Genomic DNA, 18,301 nt, shown 5'->3' with positions numbered 1-18,301 from the left:
CATCCCCCCTCCTTCCCTCCTCCTCTTCCAGATGCGTTCCTGGAGGTCAACCGAGCGTCCATTCTTATCTCATTACCATTCTAGTATACCAAAATACATAAGAAATCCCTTTCCCCAACCCCCCCCAGACTTCCCAGAACTGGTTACGGGATTAAACACTCATTTTCCTAAGTCTACATAAAACTACCCAATATAAACTAATCTAATATAAACATACTTTAACTCATTAAAAAAAAAAATCAAATATAAACTACAATAATCTATCTACATATAACCAATCCATCTTCACCAATCCCTTAATCTTAATAAGAAAAAGAAAAGAAAACTTTGCCTTCTCTTCAATTCTTAGCTTTCAATCACCAATTATATATCACCTTATCAATATATCATAACATTTTATAATAAACAATAATCCCTCTACCCCTTAATATATATTTTCTTTACACAGAGGGGCACCTAATTATGTTCCTTATTAAGATTATATACAGCCTTTCTTTTAAGGCAATTTTTAAAAGTTATCTTTACTTGTATTTACATAATATTTCCTTAGCTTTTATTCTTTTTTCCCATCTAATTGCCTTTTCACTCTTTTGGGGGGTTCCATTCTAAATACATGCAGAAATATTAATACAAGAATAATACTAAGTATCTCAAAAATGACTGTACATTTCTTTACTGCACATGTGCTTATACAGACTTTTGATTGTCTTGCCTATTAAGAAAGATGAGAATTAATGAAATACATGAGCCAATCTAACTAGTCCCTTCGTCTTCACCATTGGGGTGTTTTTATTTATTCAATTTATATGCCGCCCATCTCGCCTGGACACAACTCTAGTGGCTTACAATCCTTAAAACCCAACAAAAGCATTAAAGCCATAAATAGTAACACTGAAATAATTTAAATTTAATTTTGAAAATATGAGCGGTACTCTTCCCTTCTTGTGCTTGTGGAGGTGGAGTAACTTCTGTTGGCTCAAGGTTAGAGACTGACACTCTCTTTCTTACAGGCACACACAGAAATAGAGTCCCCCCCCCTATGTAGTAGAAAGAACACAAAATATATTTGTATATGGATTCTTATTGCCTGCGATCTGATTTTAATCTCAGATTGCCAGATGGAGAAAAAAAGGTTTCTTGTTTTTTGTTTTTTTCCTGACTGAAGGAATCTCATTTTTCCTGCCTTTTTGATGGAGGGTGCTACCAGTATTTAGTTTCTTCCTTTCAAAATCAGGACAGTTTCTCTCTCACGTTTTCCCCACCACCACCCCTTCTTTTGGGAATGACGGCAGGCAGCATGGTTGGAGGAAGACTGGGAGAGAATAGATGGGCATTGGGGCGGGTAGTAGTGGGGAAGTTGGTGAGTCCTGGCAGGCTGGGAAATTGGACCACACACATTTACCACATTTCTTACATTCCTGAGTGAGTGATTTTCTATACACAACTCCCAGTATCACCCCTTCGCCAGTTCATAATTCTGAATATTTCCTTGGAATAGTTGAAGGGAAATTAAAAGAAAAAAAAAACACCTGTTCTTGATTTCTATCTATCACTACCACTTTGGCAGCTTGCAGCTGAAGAAATTAAGATTCCACAACCCGTCACCAAGTTCATAAAATTGTTGACCCCCAGTAAATAATAAGCAGCATTCCAATCTATCAGTATATTGTTAGAAAAAATACAACATGCATACGCTTTAAGTTATATTACCAGCTCGCTTCTTCACCTTAAGGTTATTTGAGCTGGATTTGCCCTTAGTAAGAATATTTTTTCCTGTTGCTAATGTTTTTTTCTTCTTCTACAGAAACTCATCCTACATATTTTCTTATATTAACATATCTGCCTGGAGTCACCTTATAGGGGAGATGGGCAACATAAAAATGTAATAAACAAATAAATGAAATATCAATATTAACTTGTTAAACAAACAAATAAATGAAGTAACAATAGTAGCTTCTTGACCTTCATCATATGTGTGCTGTGGCATTCCAGTATGTTTTCTCTATGCAATGTGTTTAACAACTTGGGAGAAAAATCCGGCATCTGGGTTTCTGTGGAAGATCAAACTATAGTTCTTGTTTGCCTGCTCGGGCAAACTACTGTAACAAGGGAAAAGGAATCTACAAACTCTAAACATATGTATTATTCCCAAAATATGTAGGCTGTCTGCTGCTAATAAGTATGGCCTTAATTAAAACTCACATCTTTGGTAACTTATTTTATTAGAAATCTGTTGAGTATTTGGCATGTTTGTCAATAGCCAAATACGTGGTTTCACAATTTCCCATCCGTTCAATCCTTGTTGGCTGTAGTTTTCTAACTGTAGAACTATATATTTAAGTGTCATTTGGTTCACTGATGGATAACATTTAATCAGAATTGTCTGTCAGTTGCTGCCTCTTTGAGTTTTTGTAAGATGCTTATATCATTAGTGATGATAAATAGCCATTGTGTTATCTATTGCTTTTTTTCCAATTGCCTTGTCTTTGATTTTTGAAGGATCAAGGTTTTCTTCACTGTCTCTTTTTTCCATTATGTTTCTGAAATATTTATGCTTTAGATTTATCATTAATACTTCCATGAGTTTTCTGGTTTTACTTCATCTGATATTAAATGATTTATTTTTCCTGGGATCCAAGGTATTCACAACTTTCTCAAGCACCACAATTCAAAGGCATCACTTTTCTTTGTTCAGCTTTTCTGGTAGTCCTGTTTTCACAGCTGTAAGTTATAATTGAAAAATTATAACCTTGACAATATGTACTTTTGTTATGATGTCTCTGCACTTTAATATCTTGTTTAGATTTAACATAGTCTTTCTCCTAAGCATCGGACATTTACTTAATTCATGGTTTTAGTCACCATCTTTTTGAATTTTGAGCCAGTTTGCATTGGCTTGGCATTGTCTATTGATATTTTCCTGCCATCAATTTTCTAAGTTTCTATATCTTAGTTTTTTTAAAAAAAAAAATTAAGCAGAAGGTTGGGTTTTACACTCTCTTTTTTCATTGTCATTATCAAATCTTCCTTGATTACCAGCAATCAAAGTGATATAATCACCATATCTGAGATTTTCTCTTAGTAATTTTAATTCTGATTTTTATTCATTTTCTATAATCCAATGTTTTTAATGGTACAATCCGCAAATAAGTTAAATAAACTGAGTGATACAAGTTCCTTTTCCAGTTTTGAACCATATAGTTTTTATATTATCTATAGTCAGATGAGATTTCCTGGTATACCTGTTTTTAACGGCTAATTCCATGCTGGCTCAGGAATTCTGGGAGTTGAAGTCCACGAGTCATAAAAGACCAAGGTTGCCTACCCCTGAGCTAACCCAATTAGTTGAGGGCTATACCTTTAAAGGCATTTGTATAATTAGTAAGGTAAAAAAACAGAAATCTGAATTTGTTGTAGCTTTAATTCTTCCCTTTTCACCTTTGCAGTAAGCATGACCATACCAGAAGCTCAAGTTTTCCATTTTTGTCATTCACTAAATTTCTTGAGCCCTCCCATCAAAAGTCAAAGTGATATCTTCCTGAGTGGATGTGAATGCTTCATTGGCCAAATATTTTCTGGCTGCAACATCTTAATTTTTTGCTTCTTACCTCAAGCCCTTAAACTCAAGCATTGACTTGGAGGACAATCTGCTTTCTAGAGATAGAATCAGGAATGGTTGCCTATAATCTTGGCTATACTGCCACTAATGCCTTGCTGGAACTAGCAAGCAGAGATGTGATGTGCTTTGGTTCTAAAGTCAAACATATTTCAAAATGAGTGTGGGGCAGTATGCTGTGCTTGCTAGGACATTCTTAAAGAAATTATATATTTTCCTAGTTTTTCATGATAGCCATGTGATCCCTCCCAAATATGTATTTGAATTCAAATAGTGCTTACCATCATAACCAGACCCACTCTAAAGCATCTTATGCACTTTATTTTACCTTGTCAGCATTACTTTTATAGTGTCTTTTCATTTTTATGATTTTATATTTTTATAATTGTTTTATATATTTGTTGCTTTTATTGATTTTTGTACACCACCCAGAATTACTTCTGTGAGATGGTTGGTCATATAAGTATGATAAATAAATAAATCTTAACTGATGTTGTACAGCTGCTGTGATAGTCCATGAAGAACCAGCTTCTTAAACGTGCTACTGACAGGCACCAAATGGATACCTATCCCAAAATAGTTTGTAGATTCATATCCAAAGCTCAGCAGACCCTATTAGCCAACCATTCCTATTGGGTATGGTAGATGTAGTACAGGGCTGAGTTTCTTTATCTCTCACTGTCTACATTATTTTACTTTTTTTAAAAAAAAAATACAGAACACTAAGCAGAAAAACTGTGTTTAAATGGAAGAATATTCATTATTTTGAAGTCTGTCATCCCTTTTGAAATGTATACGGCTAATGCAATAGTTGCCAAATGGCTTTACTTTAAGTATGTATTAAAAGTTATTTGGAATTTATACAGACTTGGAATATGATTCATCCTTAATGAAGTGCAACATCTGGAATATGAGGTGCCTTCTTGATGTTGCGTATGTTTGAACATAGATGTCACTTGGCTTGATAATGAAATAGGAACTGTATACTTGCTCATCGTGTTTCTTAAATAATAAAACTACTTTTGTGTTTTGAGATCCCTCAGTATTTTCTGAGTCATCTGTCAATAACGTACTGAATAGCATCTGATAGGTGCATGAACATATGTCTAATATAGCGTTTCACGTTATTTAGAACCAGATGGTCAAAGAGCTGGAGGCCCGAGTCCATCAGTTGACAATGGAAGCTGAAACAAGTCATTTGCAGCATCAGAAATTATCTCAAGAAAAAAATAATCTGGAACAGACTTACCAGGTTGCATCTTTAGAACTTGAAGAAATTAAGGCAAGGTAGTTAATGATTTTTTCCCCTTTAAATTATGGTGGTATATTCTTTATTGCAATTTGTTAATCATTGGTATTGAGTAATTGTGGAATTATAGTAGAATTAACAATTCTATACCATGTGAAAAGTGATAAAATCTGCATTTTTACTTTTCTGAAGGTCTCTGGCTTTTTTTTACTTCACTACACAGTTCATTACTGTGAAATAGTCAAGTCATTTATTGTTTACACTTTGATACGATGAATCAATGTGAATTAAACATTGTAAGTTTGGACAAAATCAGGTCTTATGATTCCAATATTTTTTTTAATATTGAAATTAGAGGTGGTGATGGAAAAGCTATAACTTGTAGAAGGTTTCCTGTGTTGGTCTATTGAGGAAAAATGAAAAGGCTTGTAACATCAGAAGTAATCAATAATTGGGAAAGTTTTATTTCACAAACAAATGAAATGAACCTGAGCAAAATATGCCATGATAATCTAGTTTAAATTACTTATTTTTGATTCAAGGGAAAAAAATCTTTCTCTAGCGATTCTATAATGTCATCTAGATCATGGTTTGATTTGAACTAAATTTACTGTATATTTTATGCATAGTATATTTTGTATATTTTTATTTTGGTACTGCTTTACTTTTGTAATAGGATTTGTTAGCAGTAAGTGACTTGATTAATCTATAATTTTGACTATACACAATGAATCATATGCAGCTATTGATAATGGAATATAGTAGCCTTCACCAGTTATAGTTTTATAAATGCAATTCAAATTTTGTTAAGATTATTAAGTGTGAAAACATAAAGATACATGTTAGTTTAATCAAAATGGTCTTCTGTGGTCTATGTCTTCTGTGTCTTCTATGTTATGTAATCAAATGTTTTAGGCATAATTCACTTCAGAAGGAAAGAGGGCGCATGATGGAAGAACATAAACAGAACATTAAACAATTACAAAGCAAGCATGAAGTGGATCTAAATTTGATGAAGAAGGAACATGGTTTTTCTGCAATGAAGGTAGATGTGGATGGATAGTTTTATTTAACTAACAATACTGTATGGATCAAACAAAAAATTCTTAGTGTTAATTTCTAAAATTTAAATCCTGCATATCCTTCATAAATATGACTACCTTTATTCATCTGAAAGCTACTGAGAGATCAAGAAGAGCAAGAATGGTTGCACTACTTCCATCCTACTACCACCACAGATTATTTACAAGTGTGACCAATGCCGTTCCCCCCATAACTGGGCCTGAAACCTGACTGGAAGTGGTCCAGATAACACATTTCATCCAGGACCCTCTGGAGCTGCAGTGCAACACTTTTTCCACCACCTTCCCTAAAAAGGGGAGATGGGAGACTGGATGGAAAGTTGTTAAGGTTTCTTAAGGAAGGAATGAACCAAGGCTTCCTTCAATGATTCTGGGAATACCCTCTCCTTCAGTGATGTATTAATTACTGCCTGGGCCTACTTGCAATTCACCCTCCAGGAAGCTTTTACCAAGCAGGAGGGTGAAGGATCTAATAAAGAAATAGTTGCACTAATAGCCCCCCAAGGACCCTGTCCATTTCCTCAGGTGCAACAGAGTCAAAGTGTTTCCAGATAACTGGGCAAGTCTGTCCCCTGGGCATCTTTAATGGACCTCACTCTATGCTTGGTCTACAATTGAGAACAAATTGTGAGTGATTTTATTCATCAAGTGCTGGACAAATTCCTCCTCATGACCCTATAAATGTTCATTTGAGCCTTTCTTTCCTAGGAGGAATCAGGTGACCTTAAACCGGGCCAGAGGCTACACTCTGTGTATGCAATAAGAGTGGAGAAATAGTGATGTTTCCCTGCTCTTACTGCCATGAAGTAGGCCTTCACTGCCAACCCTGAGATGGCCTCCAGCAGCTCAGGCAGGAAAGTTGCTATGCAGCAGGGAGGCTGGCAGAATAGCAAAATCCCAAAATCCCATGAGCTTCAAGAACAGTGTCTCAAGTCCTGAAACTTGGGAAGCATGGCCCCCTGATGGTCAAAGGAGATTCCTGTATGACAACTGCTATACCCCCTTCCCTGCCTGGAAACAAACCCCAAACCCAGCTGGACACATCTCTGAGAAGGGAACTACCCCTTCTGGTGTCAGCCAGTCTTCGTAATGCATGGCAGGTCAGCTTGTTCCTCCCCAATAAGGTCACAAATGAGGAGGATCTTGTTAACTGACTTGGCATTCATCAGCAGCAGCCAAAGGACTGGGACTTCAAGGATCTGCTGTCCAGGGTCTGTGTATGAGCTTGGAGGGTTGGAACACACCACTGGTATTAAGTATTAAGCATCAGGGGTACCTTTCTTTGTAATGGCCTGGCCTCTGGCTCCTATTTCTACCCCTGCTTTTCACCATTGATTTGGTTGCCCCATCCTAAACCCTGTGAGGAGGTCTTCTATCCCCTTCTACCTCCCTGACCCACTGGGTATTACTGGCCCTGCCATTCTGCCAGTCTACCAACTCACCCAACGATTCAATACTCCTGTGCCACTTTGGCTGTAGCTCTCAGTGCTTCTGGGAGTCCTCAATCTTCACAACTCCATAGACACTCGATGTGGCCACCACAAGATGGTCTCTCCCATTGTCCAGCTTGGACGGGGACCACATTCATATCCCTACCTGCCTATCTCATATCCAGACAAGAGGGTTGCAAACATACAATAGGTAAGCTCTCAGGTGACTCCTATGCTGTCACCCTAGAGGTTAACCTACTATCACCTTGGGTCCCTGGACTCCTGTGCCCCCCTCCCAATCACCCATCAGCTTCTCTCTGTCAACCCTAGAGGAAGCCTGTTGTTGCCATTATTCTTGTTCAGATGGTCTGGCCTCATCTTTCAAGTTATTTACACTTCTGGGCTCCATGTTGGCCTTGAACCCTGGCCTCCAGCATTATTGGGTGTTCTGCCGACACAGGCCTGGCCTTCCTTTAAGATGTCACCAAACCCATCTCTGGTCTTTAGGTCTTGTACTCCTCCTCCTAGTCTGTAGACTCTGATCTGTGCCGCTTATTTCTTTGCCAAGGCTCCTGTTGACTCTCTGGGCTTCTGGCCAGTTCTTGCCTTCAGTCTCCCCTTCTTGTCCTTCTGGGCTGGCTCCAGCTATGACTTCAGGCTGGTTCCTCTGGCTATGCCTTCTCTGGCCTTCCTCCCTCAGCACACATGCTCTGGTGCAGCCTCCAGGCCTGCATCCCCTTCCGACAGACACTGTGTTAAACTCTGGGCCTGCTGCCCATCTCCCATTGATCCCTTGTCCTGATCATGTCACTCAGTGCTGCAAATGACAGTTTTGGCTTGGCTCTGCTTCTGCTGCCCCCAATCTGTGGCCAGGGGTTTGTGCTGGCTAGTAGGGTAGAAACAAGTTCTGGGTGGGTCCCAATGCTGGGTTGATTCTCTGTGCTGACTTCAACCTCTGCCAGTCTCCCATCTCTGCCATGCCTTCGCTCCTGTCACTACAGCCGTTCCATCTTGGTCCCTCCAGTCTCCGGGCTGCAGCTGACTACCTGCGCAAGCAGCAGTGGGCAGGAAGAAGGTAGGGTTGAGGCTGAGATTGAGGGGTTTGTTTGGTTTCCTGAATGGTGAGGAAACTCTCACAATACTCCCATCCTCTCTCTTCATGGCAGGGAAACATGTTGCAAAGATTAAGTGATATGATGTTGAATATTTGTCTGAAGTCAATTCACAGTCTCAAAGCACCAGAATCCTACTAGATACAGGTCCCTGGGAACTTCGAGTATACTCTCATTTCGTCTTAAGTTGAGGAAAGGGGTTTTTTTTTTTAATGGCTGGGCACAATGTGTTCCCATTGGTACTTCTACAAGAATATTCAAAACAACATTATAGTTCTTTTTTACTACAAGTGCTGGAGACAACAGATGATTACTATACTTACTTCCTCTCAGACCTTTATATATCCTTAAATTATGAGTATAGAAGACAGTTACAAAGCTTTAAACAAGCACAATCAATTATGCTCAGATTATTCCAAGTAGAACTTCACTTTTGGACTTTTGCAAGAAACTAAGAGAAATATAATTTTGATTTTGGGATTTGATTATTTAGAATTATATGGGATTATGGAAGTAAGATAGACTATTCTTTACTTTAGAGCAAGAGTTGGATTATTTTATATCTATATGCTAAAAGTCAGAAGCCATTCTTCTTTTTACTTTTTTCTTGTTTTCACACTTTAATCGTGCTTCTTGTCTGATTCATTTTTTTCCTATCCTTTTTTCTTGTGTGTTTACTTGTTATTTATGTTTCTGAAATTTAATTTTTTACTGTAAAATGCCCTGTCACTTAGGTGAGATGGGTCATATAAAAATGTGATAAATAAATAATAAAAATCATACTAAAATTATTCCAGGTAGAACTTTATTGTTTTACTGTACACCTTTTGCATTTTATCACCACATTTTAATTATATCAATGTTTTAATATATTGGTAATTTTTTATCCTACTAACCTCTTACTTAGCAGTATAGTTCTGTTCATACTTGACAGTTAAACATTTCTCAGAATTTCTCACCTGACATACCTTAAAATGGTCTGCCATTCTAGTCCTTATCTGCTGGTTTTACCTTTCCTCTCTTTTTTTCTCCTTTTTTCTGAAGATTGTTTGGCTACGTTTATCACACTGTCTTTCTTCCCTGAAATAATGTTACCAAATTATACTTGGATCTGGTTATTAATTTTGATAAAGTCTTTGTTTTGAAACCTAAAATACCCATAATAGAGAGCTGTCTGTGAAAACTGATTAAAATTATTTGATCATTGACTACTTTGTATCCATAATGTACTGTCTTTACTGTATCCTTCCTATTATGAAAGCAGTGTCATTTTTTTTGGTCTTCTGAGTAGTAAACAGTTTAATATTCTGACTTAATATATCCAGTTCCAGTCTGTTTCAGTTGATTGATGGCTTATAAGATGTCAGTTTATTTTATATTTCACTGTGCTGAACTTTCTTGCGTTCATATTTTTTTAACCTTCCATGCTCCCATTGCAGTGCTGTCTTCGTAGCTTTGGGTTGTCTTTCCCTGCATGGCAACATCAACTAAATGTCTGAAAAGCTTTAATCTAGCTACATCAAAAGCATCACTAGTGTACTGAAAGATCCTCAGACATTCTTCAATAGCATATTAAGTTGCATTGGACCCAAGGGGCCCATCATCTGACACTCAGTCACTTTATCTTGTCTATTCATTTGGTTTTCATAGTAAAATACGGACGTGGCTTAACGTTGCCTTCTACTGTGCAGCATGGAATGATATCCTTGCCACTCTCAATAAATTGATCATCCACTTCCAGCCACCTTTCTGAGTTAAAGCACACCAGGAGTATATGAGGCCAAGGGAGTATACTTCTAGTAGATCACTCAAAGACTATGGCTAAAGCAAACAGTTATCTGTGAGCATATAGGTAGTTCTTGACTTACAATCATTCATTTAGTGATCATTCACAGTTATAACGGCCTTGAAAAAAGTGGCTTATGACTGTTTTTCTGGTCACATGATCAAAATTCAGATGCTTGACAACTGGCATGTATTTATGATGGTTGCAGTGTCCCGGGGTCATGTGATCACCTTTTGCGGCCTTCTGACGAGCAAAGTCATTGAGGAAACCAGATTCACTTAACAACCGTGTTACTAACTTAGCAACTGTGGTGATTCAAGGTTGTAAAATGGGGCAAAACTCACTTAACTGCTTTGCTTAGCACTGGAAATTTTGGGCTCAATTGTGGTCATAAGTTGAGAATTACCCGCATCTGGCATCCTCTCTTAATGTACTTCAATTCATCCTTTTTGGAAGCATCTCTCCCTCCACAGCTATATCTAGTAGGTTAGCATAGAAAGACTTCAGTTTCTTTGAACAGATAGCATCTCTAAATTGCGTATCCAGTCAGTGGCTATATCACATTACAAAGTTTGCATTTAAAAGCTTTCATGCCTTTTATTTAAGTATTTATTATATTTTTTAACTAATCCAACAACTCCGCAGGTAATATAGAGTATAGTAACAAAGCAAAACCAATTATACAAATGCCTAAGTATAAAAAAACCATAAATTCATAGATAAGCAACCACAGCCAATCAAATGGAATTGACTGATGAACAACAACAAAAAATCATTTTACAGGTAGTCCTGGAATTATGACAGCAACTGGGACCAGGAATTTTGTTGCTAAATGACATGGTTGTAAAACAAGATGTCACATGACTGTCGCTTAGTGATGGCAATTCCAGCCAGTTCCTGTAATTAAATAAGGACAGCATATTGTAGTTTGTCAAATGATGACTTCACTTGATCATGACTTATAACTTCCTACGGGCTTCCCTATTGATTTTGCTTGTGGAAGCTCACCGAATATTGGAAATCATGATATGTGATGGCAGTCTGTTGTGACTTTGTAATTGTGAGCCAGATTCAGAGCACCTGGATTGCAAACATATGACTGGGGACATTTTATGATGGCTGGAACTCTGAAGATCCCTGTGTTCAGGGCCATTGTAACTTTGAATGGTTGCTGACCAAGTGGTCATAATCAAGGACTGCCTGTGGCAGTTTTGTGAAATAATAAGACATTGTTCCATAATACACTGGCTGGTACAGAGATAGCCTGCTGTCCAGTCCAAATTGCATAAACGTCCCAGAAAGGAGGGACTCTTAGCATGCCTTCTGGGATGATTGGAGTATTTCATTCCTTTTATCTTTTAAAGCATAATTTTGAAAAGTATAGCTATTTCTGCCCAAAAGAATTGAAGACCAACATTCCTATTTTCTTTAAATCTTTATAGACATCTGATGTGATAGAGGACTTAAAGCTGTGTGTGTCTCAATTAAAACAACAGTTAGTAGAATCAGACCATCAAAGGCAACAACAACTGCAGGTGAGCCCTGATTTTTCACTCAGTAGAATGATGAGCACTTTCTGTTTTTTTTCAGAGGGGGCGAGGGAAGGAGATGTGTGCATGTGTGTGTGAGAGAGAGAGAGACAGAGAGAGACAGAGACTATTGCTGGAGGCCTTGACAATATTTTGAGGAAAAATAATATAATATTTTGTTATTTCAGGCCAAAGCTTTTAAAGATTTTTTTCTTTTGTTCTTTTTTCTTGAAATGATTTGAAAAGTGTGCTTATCAGTGGAATAAAAGAAAAAGCATTCAGTGAAGTTGAAAATTATCATCCTGTCTATCTTAACATTTGTATAAATTAGCGCATTAGCATAAATCTATTGTCTTGGTGCTACATTGTAAACATTCTTGGCTTCTGTTCTCATTTCTTACAGCAGGGGTCTTTCAAATTTTTTGCACCTACATCTTTCAGCATTCTTTGGTCTGATTGTATTAGATGGCATATAGAATTCTACAATATCAGGAGTCCATAACTTTCCAATTACAATCTCTAACAGGTCAGCTGAGGCAGACCTGTACTGGATAGCTATCACATTTTGCATATCCTCCATATATATGCCTTACTAGGCTAACATGCCTGTATATGGCAGGGGAGTGGGTGGAACCATTTAAACAAATGCCCTGATTCCCTCAAAAGAGGGAGACATTGGCAATAGAGGCTCAAGGAATGATGTGGTAGAAACTGCCTCAGGAAAAAAAGAGATGAGGAGAGATGGAAAAGGAGAACTTTCCAATAAGCTGAAGGGGAAAGGCAAAAGGCCCAAGATTGATTCTGCATACTTTCAACAAAAAGGTTATATGCATAGTTTTTATATGAGATTAGAACTGAGGAGATTTTCAATTCAGTTTCCCAACCCTTTCCTTGGCGAATCTATTACCTGTTCTAACGTTACTGATCTTCCCATTGAGTATACAAGACTTATAATTTCTAGGATTATATTTTAGTTTATGATGAAAATAATAACAATGGTAATTTTATTGACTCAACTATTTTCAGGAACAAGAGCAAATGTTTCTACAAGAAACAACTGATTTAGAGAGAATTCATGAAAAAAAGGTAATCAAGAAATACTTTTTGTCTACACAGGATATCATGTTAAAACCATAAAAGTTTACTTATATAAACCATAATATGGGAGTATTGGGCAGAGAGAATATAAAATTGGTGAATGTAGAAACTCTAAAAATAAATGTTGAGCAAGAATGAACCAACTGATATTTTCAGAACATTTATATTTTGTCTGAGAAATATATTAGCACTTGGCTATGTTTCAGTAAAGTTCAGATAAAAATGAATTTTATATCATAGATATTAAAAAATCATGTTCAGCAATATTTAAGAGCCTTGATCACCAGATATCACTGACAAGGTTACTGGCAATGAGCATCACTGGCAGTGCTTTATCTTGGTCTCAGTCATATCTCTGTGGTTATTCTTTTCATTTATACTAACCTCAGTGTATTCCATGATGTTTCTTTGTTCAGCAGGTGCCCTCCAAAGTGCTGCTTTTGTTTTTGTAATTTTTTCCCCCTTGTATAACCTTTTCCTTGATTGCCTAATCGGATAGTCCGGCTTTAAAGACTGCATGTATTCCAAATGGTATCAGTGGCTTTTTTCCTGAGAATGTGTAACACCTTTTAGACACATTGATAAGTTGCCTACTCATCAGTAAAGACTGAATATGGATAAGACTGAGATTCTGGTGTCTCTCAACTGGACTATCTTGCCTATCCCTTCAGTATTCTTTGCCTTCCCCTTCAGGTCTGTGAGTTGGTTTTTGTGTCAATGGCTAGGAACCATGAGATGATACCCTCTTCATTTGGTAGTGATTGGTTGCTTACAGTGGAAACTCTGATCTTGGTCTAGAATGCCTTGTTCTAGATCTGCCTCATTTTCCTATGTTTCTTTCTATAGAGGGTATTAAAGCAGATTCTATTAAGGGCAGAGCCTAGTTCTTGGTGCTAGAGTTTAAGGCCCTATGATAAGCAGTCCCTCACTACCTGTCCCAGCTCCTCTCTTGCTGTGATTCTGTTTATATGTCATAGTCCAGTGGTCCCCAAACTTACTGGCTTGGCAGTCTGGCATGGGGGAGGAGAGGGGAACTGGGCCCCACGAGCAGCAGACTGGCATGCACACATGCACATGCAGCGCTTGCATGAGTGGTGGGCTGGTGTGCACGCATGCAAGTGTCCACCAGCCTGCCACTCGCAAATATCCACCAGCCGGCCACTGTGGCCAGCCACTCGCATGGCCCAATTTCAAATAGGCCTCAGCCTGCTAGTGAGCTGCGACCTGGGGGTTGGGAACCCCTGTCATAGTCAACAGGATAGGGATCTTGTTTTCTATGGTTGTCCTCGACCACAACTGAGCCCAAAAGTTCTATTATTAAGCAAGACAGTTGTTAAATGAGTTTTGCCCCACTTTATGATTTTTCTTGCCACAGCTGTTAAGTGAATCACTGCAGTAACACAGTTGTTAGGTGAATCTGGCTTTTCCATTGATTTTGTTTGTCAGAAGGTCACAAAAGATGATCACGTGACCCCGGGAAACTGCAACTGTCATAAATACATGCCAGTTACCAAGCGGCCAAATTTTGATCATGTGACTATGAGAATGCTACAAAGGTCTTAAGTGTGAAAAATGGTCGTGTCACATTTTTCATGCCCACTTTCAAAGGGTCACTTAATGAATGGTTGTAAGTTGAGGACTATCTCTACTTCCCTTTTCCCTGATACTCCACCCTGTTTGCATGTTTTTCAAGACTTGCATCATATATTATAGAGCAGGGCTTTTCAACCAGTGGTATGCGTACCACTGGTGGTACATCGGCACCTGGCAGGTGGTACGCGTACAACGGGTTGAAAAGCATTGTAAAAAAAGTGTAAAAGTGGATGAGGTGAAGTGGCGGCAGAGGCACACAGGCTTGTGGGAAAGTCAGCTGGAGCTGCGTGAGATGTTGCCTGGGTTCTGCTGAGAGCCCAGGATCAGCGCACCCATCTACAAATAATTGGCGCTTCCAGCACACCTGGAAGAGAAAAGGAGGAGGGGAGAGAGAGAGGAGAGGCTATAAAAGGAGCAGGTTTTGGTGGGAGAGGGAGAAAAGAAAAAGACAATGGGGGAAAGAGAAGGGGACAGCGAGACAGAGACAGAGAAACGCAGCCTTGAGGAGAGCAGTCAGCTGGAGGTGCACCCTAAGAGAAAAAAGGGGGGGGGAAGAGGAGAGGATTTAAAAGAAGGGGGGAAGAGAAGAGAGGATATAAAAGAAGGAGAGGAGAGGAGAGAAGAGAAGATATAAAAGGGGAGAGAAGAGACGATATAAAAGGGGGGAGAGAGGAGAGGATATAAAAGAAGGGAGGAGAGGAGAGAATATAAAAGAAAGGGGAGAGAAGAGAGGATATAAAAGAAGGGAGAAGAGGATATAAAAGTGGGGAGAGAGGAGAGGATATAAAAGGGGAGGAGAGGAGAGGATATAAAAGGGGGAAGAGAAGAGGATAAAAAGAAAGGGGAGAGAAGAGAGGATATAAAGGGTGGAGAGAAGATATAAAAGGAGGGGAGAGAAAGGATAAAAAGGGGAGAGAAGAGGTATAAAAGGGGGGAAGAGGAGAAGATATAAAAGGAGGAGGGGTGAGAAATTTGTTAAATGAGTTTTGCCTCATTTTATGACTTTTCTTGCCACATTTGTTAAGTGAATCACTGCAGTTGTTAAATTAGCAACATAGTTGTTAAGTGAATCTGGCTTCCCCACTGACTTTGCTTGTCAGAAGGTTGCAAAAGGGGATCACATGACCCTGGGACACTCTGACCATCATAAATATGAATCAATTGCCAAGCATCTGAATGTAAATCACATGACCCTGGGGATGCTGCAGTGGTCAAAAGTGTGAAAAATGGTCATAAGTCACTTTTTTCAGTGCCGTTGTAACTTCGAACAGTCACTAAGCGAACTGTTGTAAGTCAAGGACTACATGTATTTTATCACTTTTTTCCTTCTTTTTTTTTTTTTGGTCATCAAGTTTTTGACATCTTGCTAGGCAACTGGTTGTACTCGAATATTGCCATATCCTAAAAGTGGTACAATCTGTGAAAAGGCTGAAAACACTGTTATAGAGTTCTCTGCCATGCTCCAATTCCAACATTTTTTGATATATTTAAAAAAAGATTTGAAAATTTATTTAATAAAGCAGACCTTTTATTGTAAACTACCTAGAGAGCTTTGGTGAGCAAAGAGTTAAAAACTTTTGAAAATGTTAGTAAAGTTAGATGGTAGAGTAGATTTGCTATAATCTTATTGAAATTAAATAAAGTTAAAAGTAAGGTTATCAGGTTTAGAGGTTCAGTATTAATCTTAGTTTTACTGTGATTATAAAAATGTTGTGATACATAATGATTTATTACTTTCATATCATTTTGAATATTAGTTTTTAATTTGTTAATTTTTATTGTTAGGTTATCCAGGTTGGGTAGAGTGTGCGTTAGAAATAAACTGAGCTGAAGAAGCTTCTTGAATGAAAAGTGAAATCTCTTAACAAAAAACCCCAAGAAAGTCCAGTTGCCTCGTGAAAAAGCATCTTTGGGAAAACTGTTTATTTGTTTCTTTGAATTTATTTTCTTTGAAATTGGGGAGAGATAGGAAGTGAATGCTGCTAAATCATACTATCAGAATTCCAATATCATTGTAAATAGATTTTATTTGCTATTTAGAATTCAACTGTTTAATTTTTTAACATCAATATTGACAACTACTAATTTTGTGTTTTTTAAAACTGAACTACATAAAGTATCACCTTTCTCTGGCCTTTGAAAGCTGAAGCTGGTAAGATGACAAGGATTTAGTAGGGCTGCAACTTTGAGGATTCTTTAAGTCCCTGCCAGTCAGATTAAATAAAACTAGGTTAAATGGAATAGTCACACTTTATTAAGACAGTTGGCTATGTGACCAGCATTTAGCTTCTTTCATGATTATTATAATTAAGCATTGATTGTAGAGGTAATGTGAACACTATTCTGAAAACAGCTATGGTTTTGTTAGATCCTCAATCCAAATTTCAGTAGTCACATTTCAAAGATGTAGCATACCTGTACAGATCTAATAGTAATCATGCTTTTTGATAATAATAGTTTTGTGTTGCGAAAAGACATTGTTCAGCTGCAGAGGTGGTTTGTCAGTATGGAAAACAGCTATTACAAAAAGAGAAAAGGAACTTTCAAGTCCATATTATTGGCAGTGCAAGCATGTTACATTTTAGGATTTTACATACAGCAACATAGTTATGTAATTTTATTAGCATGACTTCAGTAGTAGTTCAAAACAGTTCTTTAGATGTGTAATTTATTTTCTGTGTAACTAAAAAGCCTTAACAAAAGTCACAGTGCAACAAAACAAAAATAATTCACTATTAAACAGCAATAGTAAAAACATTGCAACCATAAAACCTTGCAATTAGGTTAGAGTTAGAGCAGTGGTGGCGAACCTATGGCACGGGTGCCAGAGGTGGCACTCAGAGCCCTCTCTGTGGGCACACGCGCTGTCACCCCAGTCCTAGGCCTTCAGCTGGGTTTTATAAAACCTTTTCGCTTTAGGCCTCCGCTGCCGTGTGCAAAAAGAAAAGGTTCAATCAATCAGTCAATTTCAACTTCTCGCGGGGAAAAAAAGATATTGCAAAGTTGGAATTGATTGATTGAACTTTTTAATCCCACCCAGTCTGCTGTTACCACCGCAGCCACGCCCACCCAATGGGCCATACCCACCCAATGGGCCACACCCACCCGGCATCCGATGATGCATAAGTGGGTTTTGGGTTGCAGTTTGGGCACTCGATCTCTAAAAGGTTCGCCATCACTGAGTTAGAGCATAAAATTGTAATAGGAAGGGGTTTTAGAGTCTATATAGTGTAGAATGTACTAGAGTATTTCTGACAGATAATTACAATATGTGAAGTCCTGCAGTATTGATTTCTACTTATTAATACTTAGTCTGTTGCCTTCTTCATTTGCTGTAGTTTCCAAACTCTGAAGTCTGCAGAGATTGCAGTTATAGAGCTAATCTGAATAGCCCCAAATCCGAATGATAGTGGGTATGTCACTCATCACATGGTTTCTAGAATTAACTCCACTTTATCTTTTTTTTTCCTTAAAAATTAGATTTATGAAATTCAAAGTGATTTTGATAAAGAGAGAATAGAATCACACAAGAAGATACGGAAGCTGGAAGATCTTCTGAGGTAAAAAGAATATTTGATTATGAAATCCTTTCTTCAGATGGTTTTAAGAAAGATTATACAGGTAGTCCTTGACTTACAACCATTTGTTAAGTGATCATTCAACATTACAACAGCACTGAAAAAAGTGACTTATGACCGTTTTTCACACTTATGATCATTGTAATACCTTTGTGATCACATGATCAAAATTCGGACACTTGGCTACTGTTATGTATTTATGACAGTTGCAGTGACTCAGGATTATGT

At 37.9% G+C, this 18,301-nt stretch overlaps 1 protein-coding gene across 1 annotated transcript in view; it reads left to right on the top strand.

Annotated features, from left to right (window-relative positions):
• Positions 1–18,301, top strand: part of CEP112 (centrosomal protein 112) — a 223,309-nt gene that overhangs the window by 45,216 nt on the left and 159,792 nt on the right. Inside the window, exons 9-13 of the mRNA XM_015816958.1 lie at positions 4,749–4,903; positions 5,781–5,910; positions 11,718–11,810; positions 12,831–12,890; positions 17,976–18,055. Of these exons, the coding sequence (XP_015672444.1) occupies positions 4,749–4,903; positions 5,781–5,910; positions 11,718–11,810; positions 12,831–12,890; positions 17,976–18,055 (518 nt within the window). The remainder of the gene's footprint in view (positions 1–4,748; positions 4,904–5,780; positions 5,911–11,717; positions 11,811–12,830; positions 12,891–17,975; positions 18,056–18,301) is intronic.

This window comes from Protobothrops mucrosquamatus, unplaced genomic scaffold, assembly GCF_001527695.2.
Source record: "Protobothrops mucrosquamatus isolate PMUCROS unplaced genomic scaffold, P.Mucros_1.0 scaffold_123, whole genome shotgun sequence".
NCBI classification, from domain to species: Eukaryota; Metazoa; Chordata; class Lepidosauria; order Squamata; family Viperidae; genus Protobothrops; species Protobothrops mucrosquamatus.
Note: the sequence above shows the minus strand (reverse complement) of the source record. Positions and strands in the feature narration are given on the sequence as shown.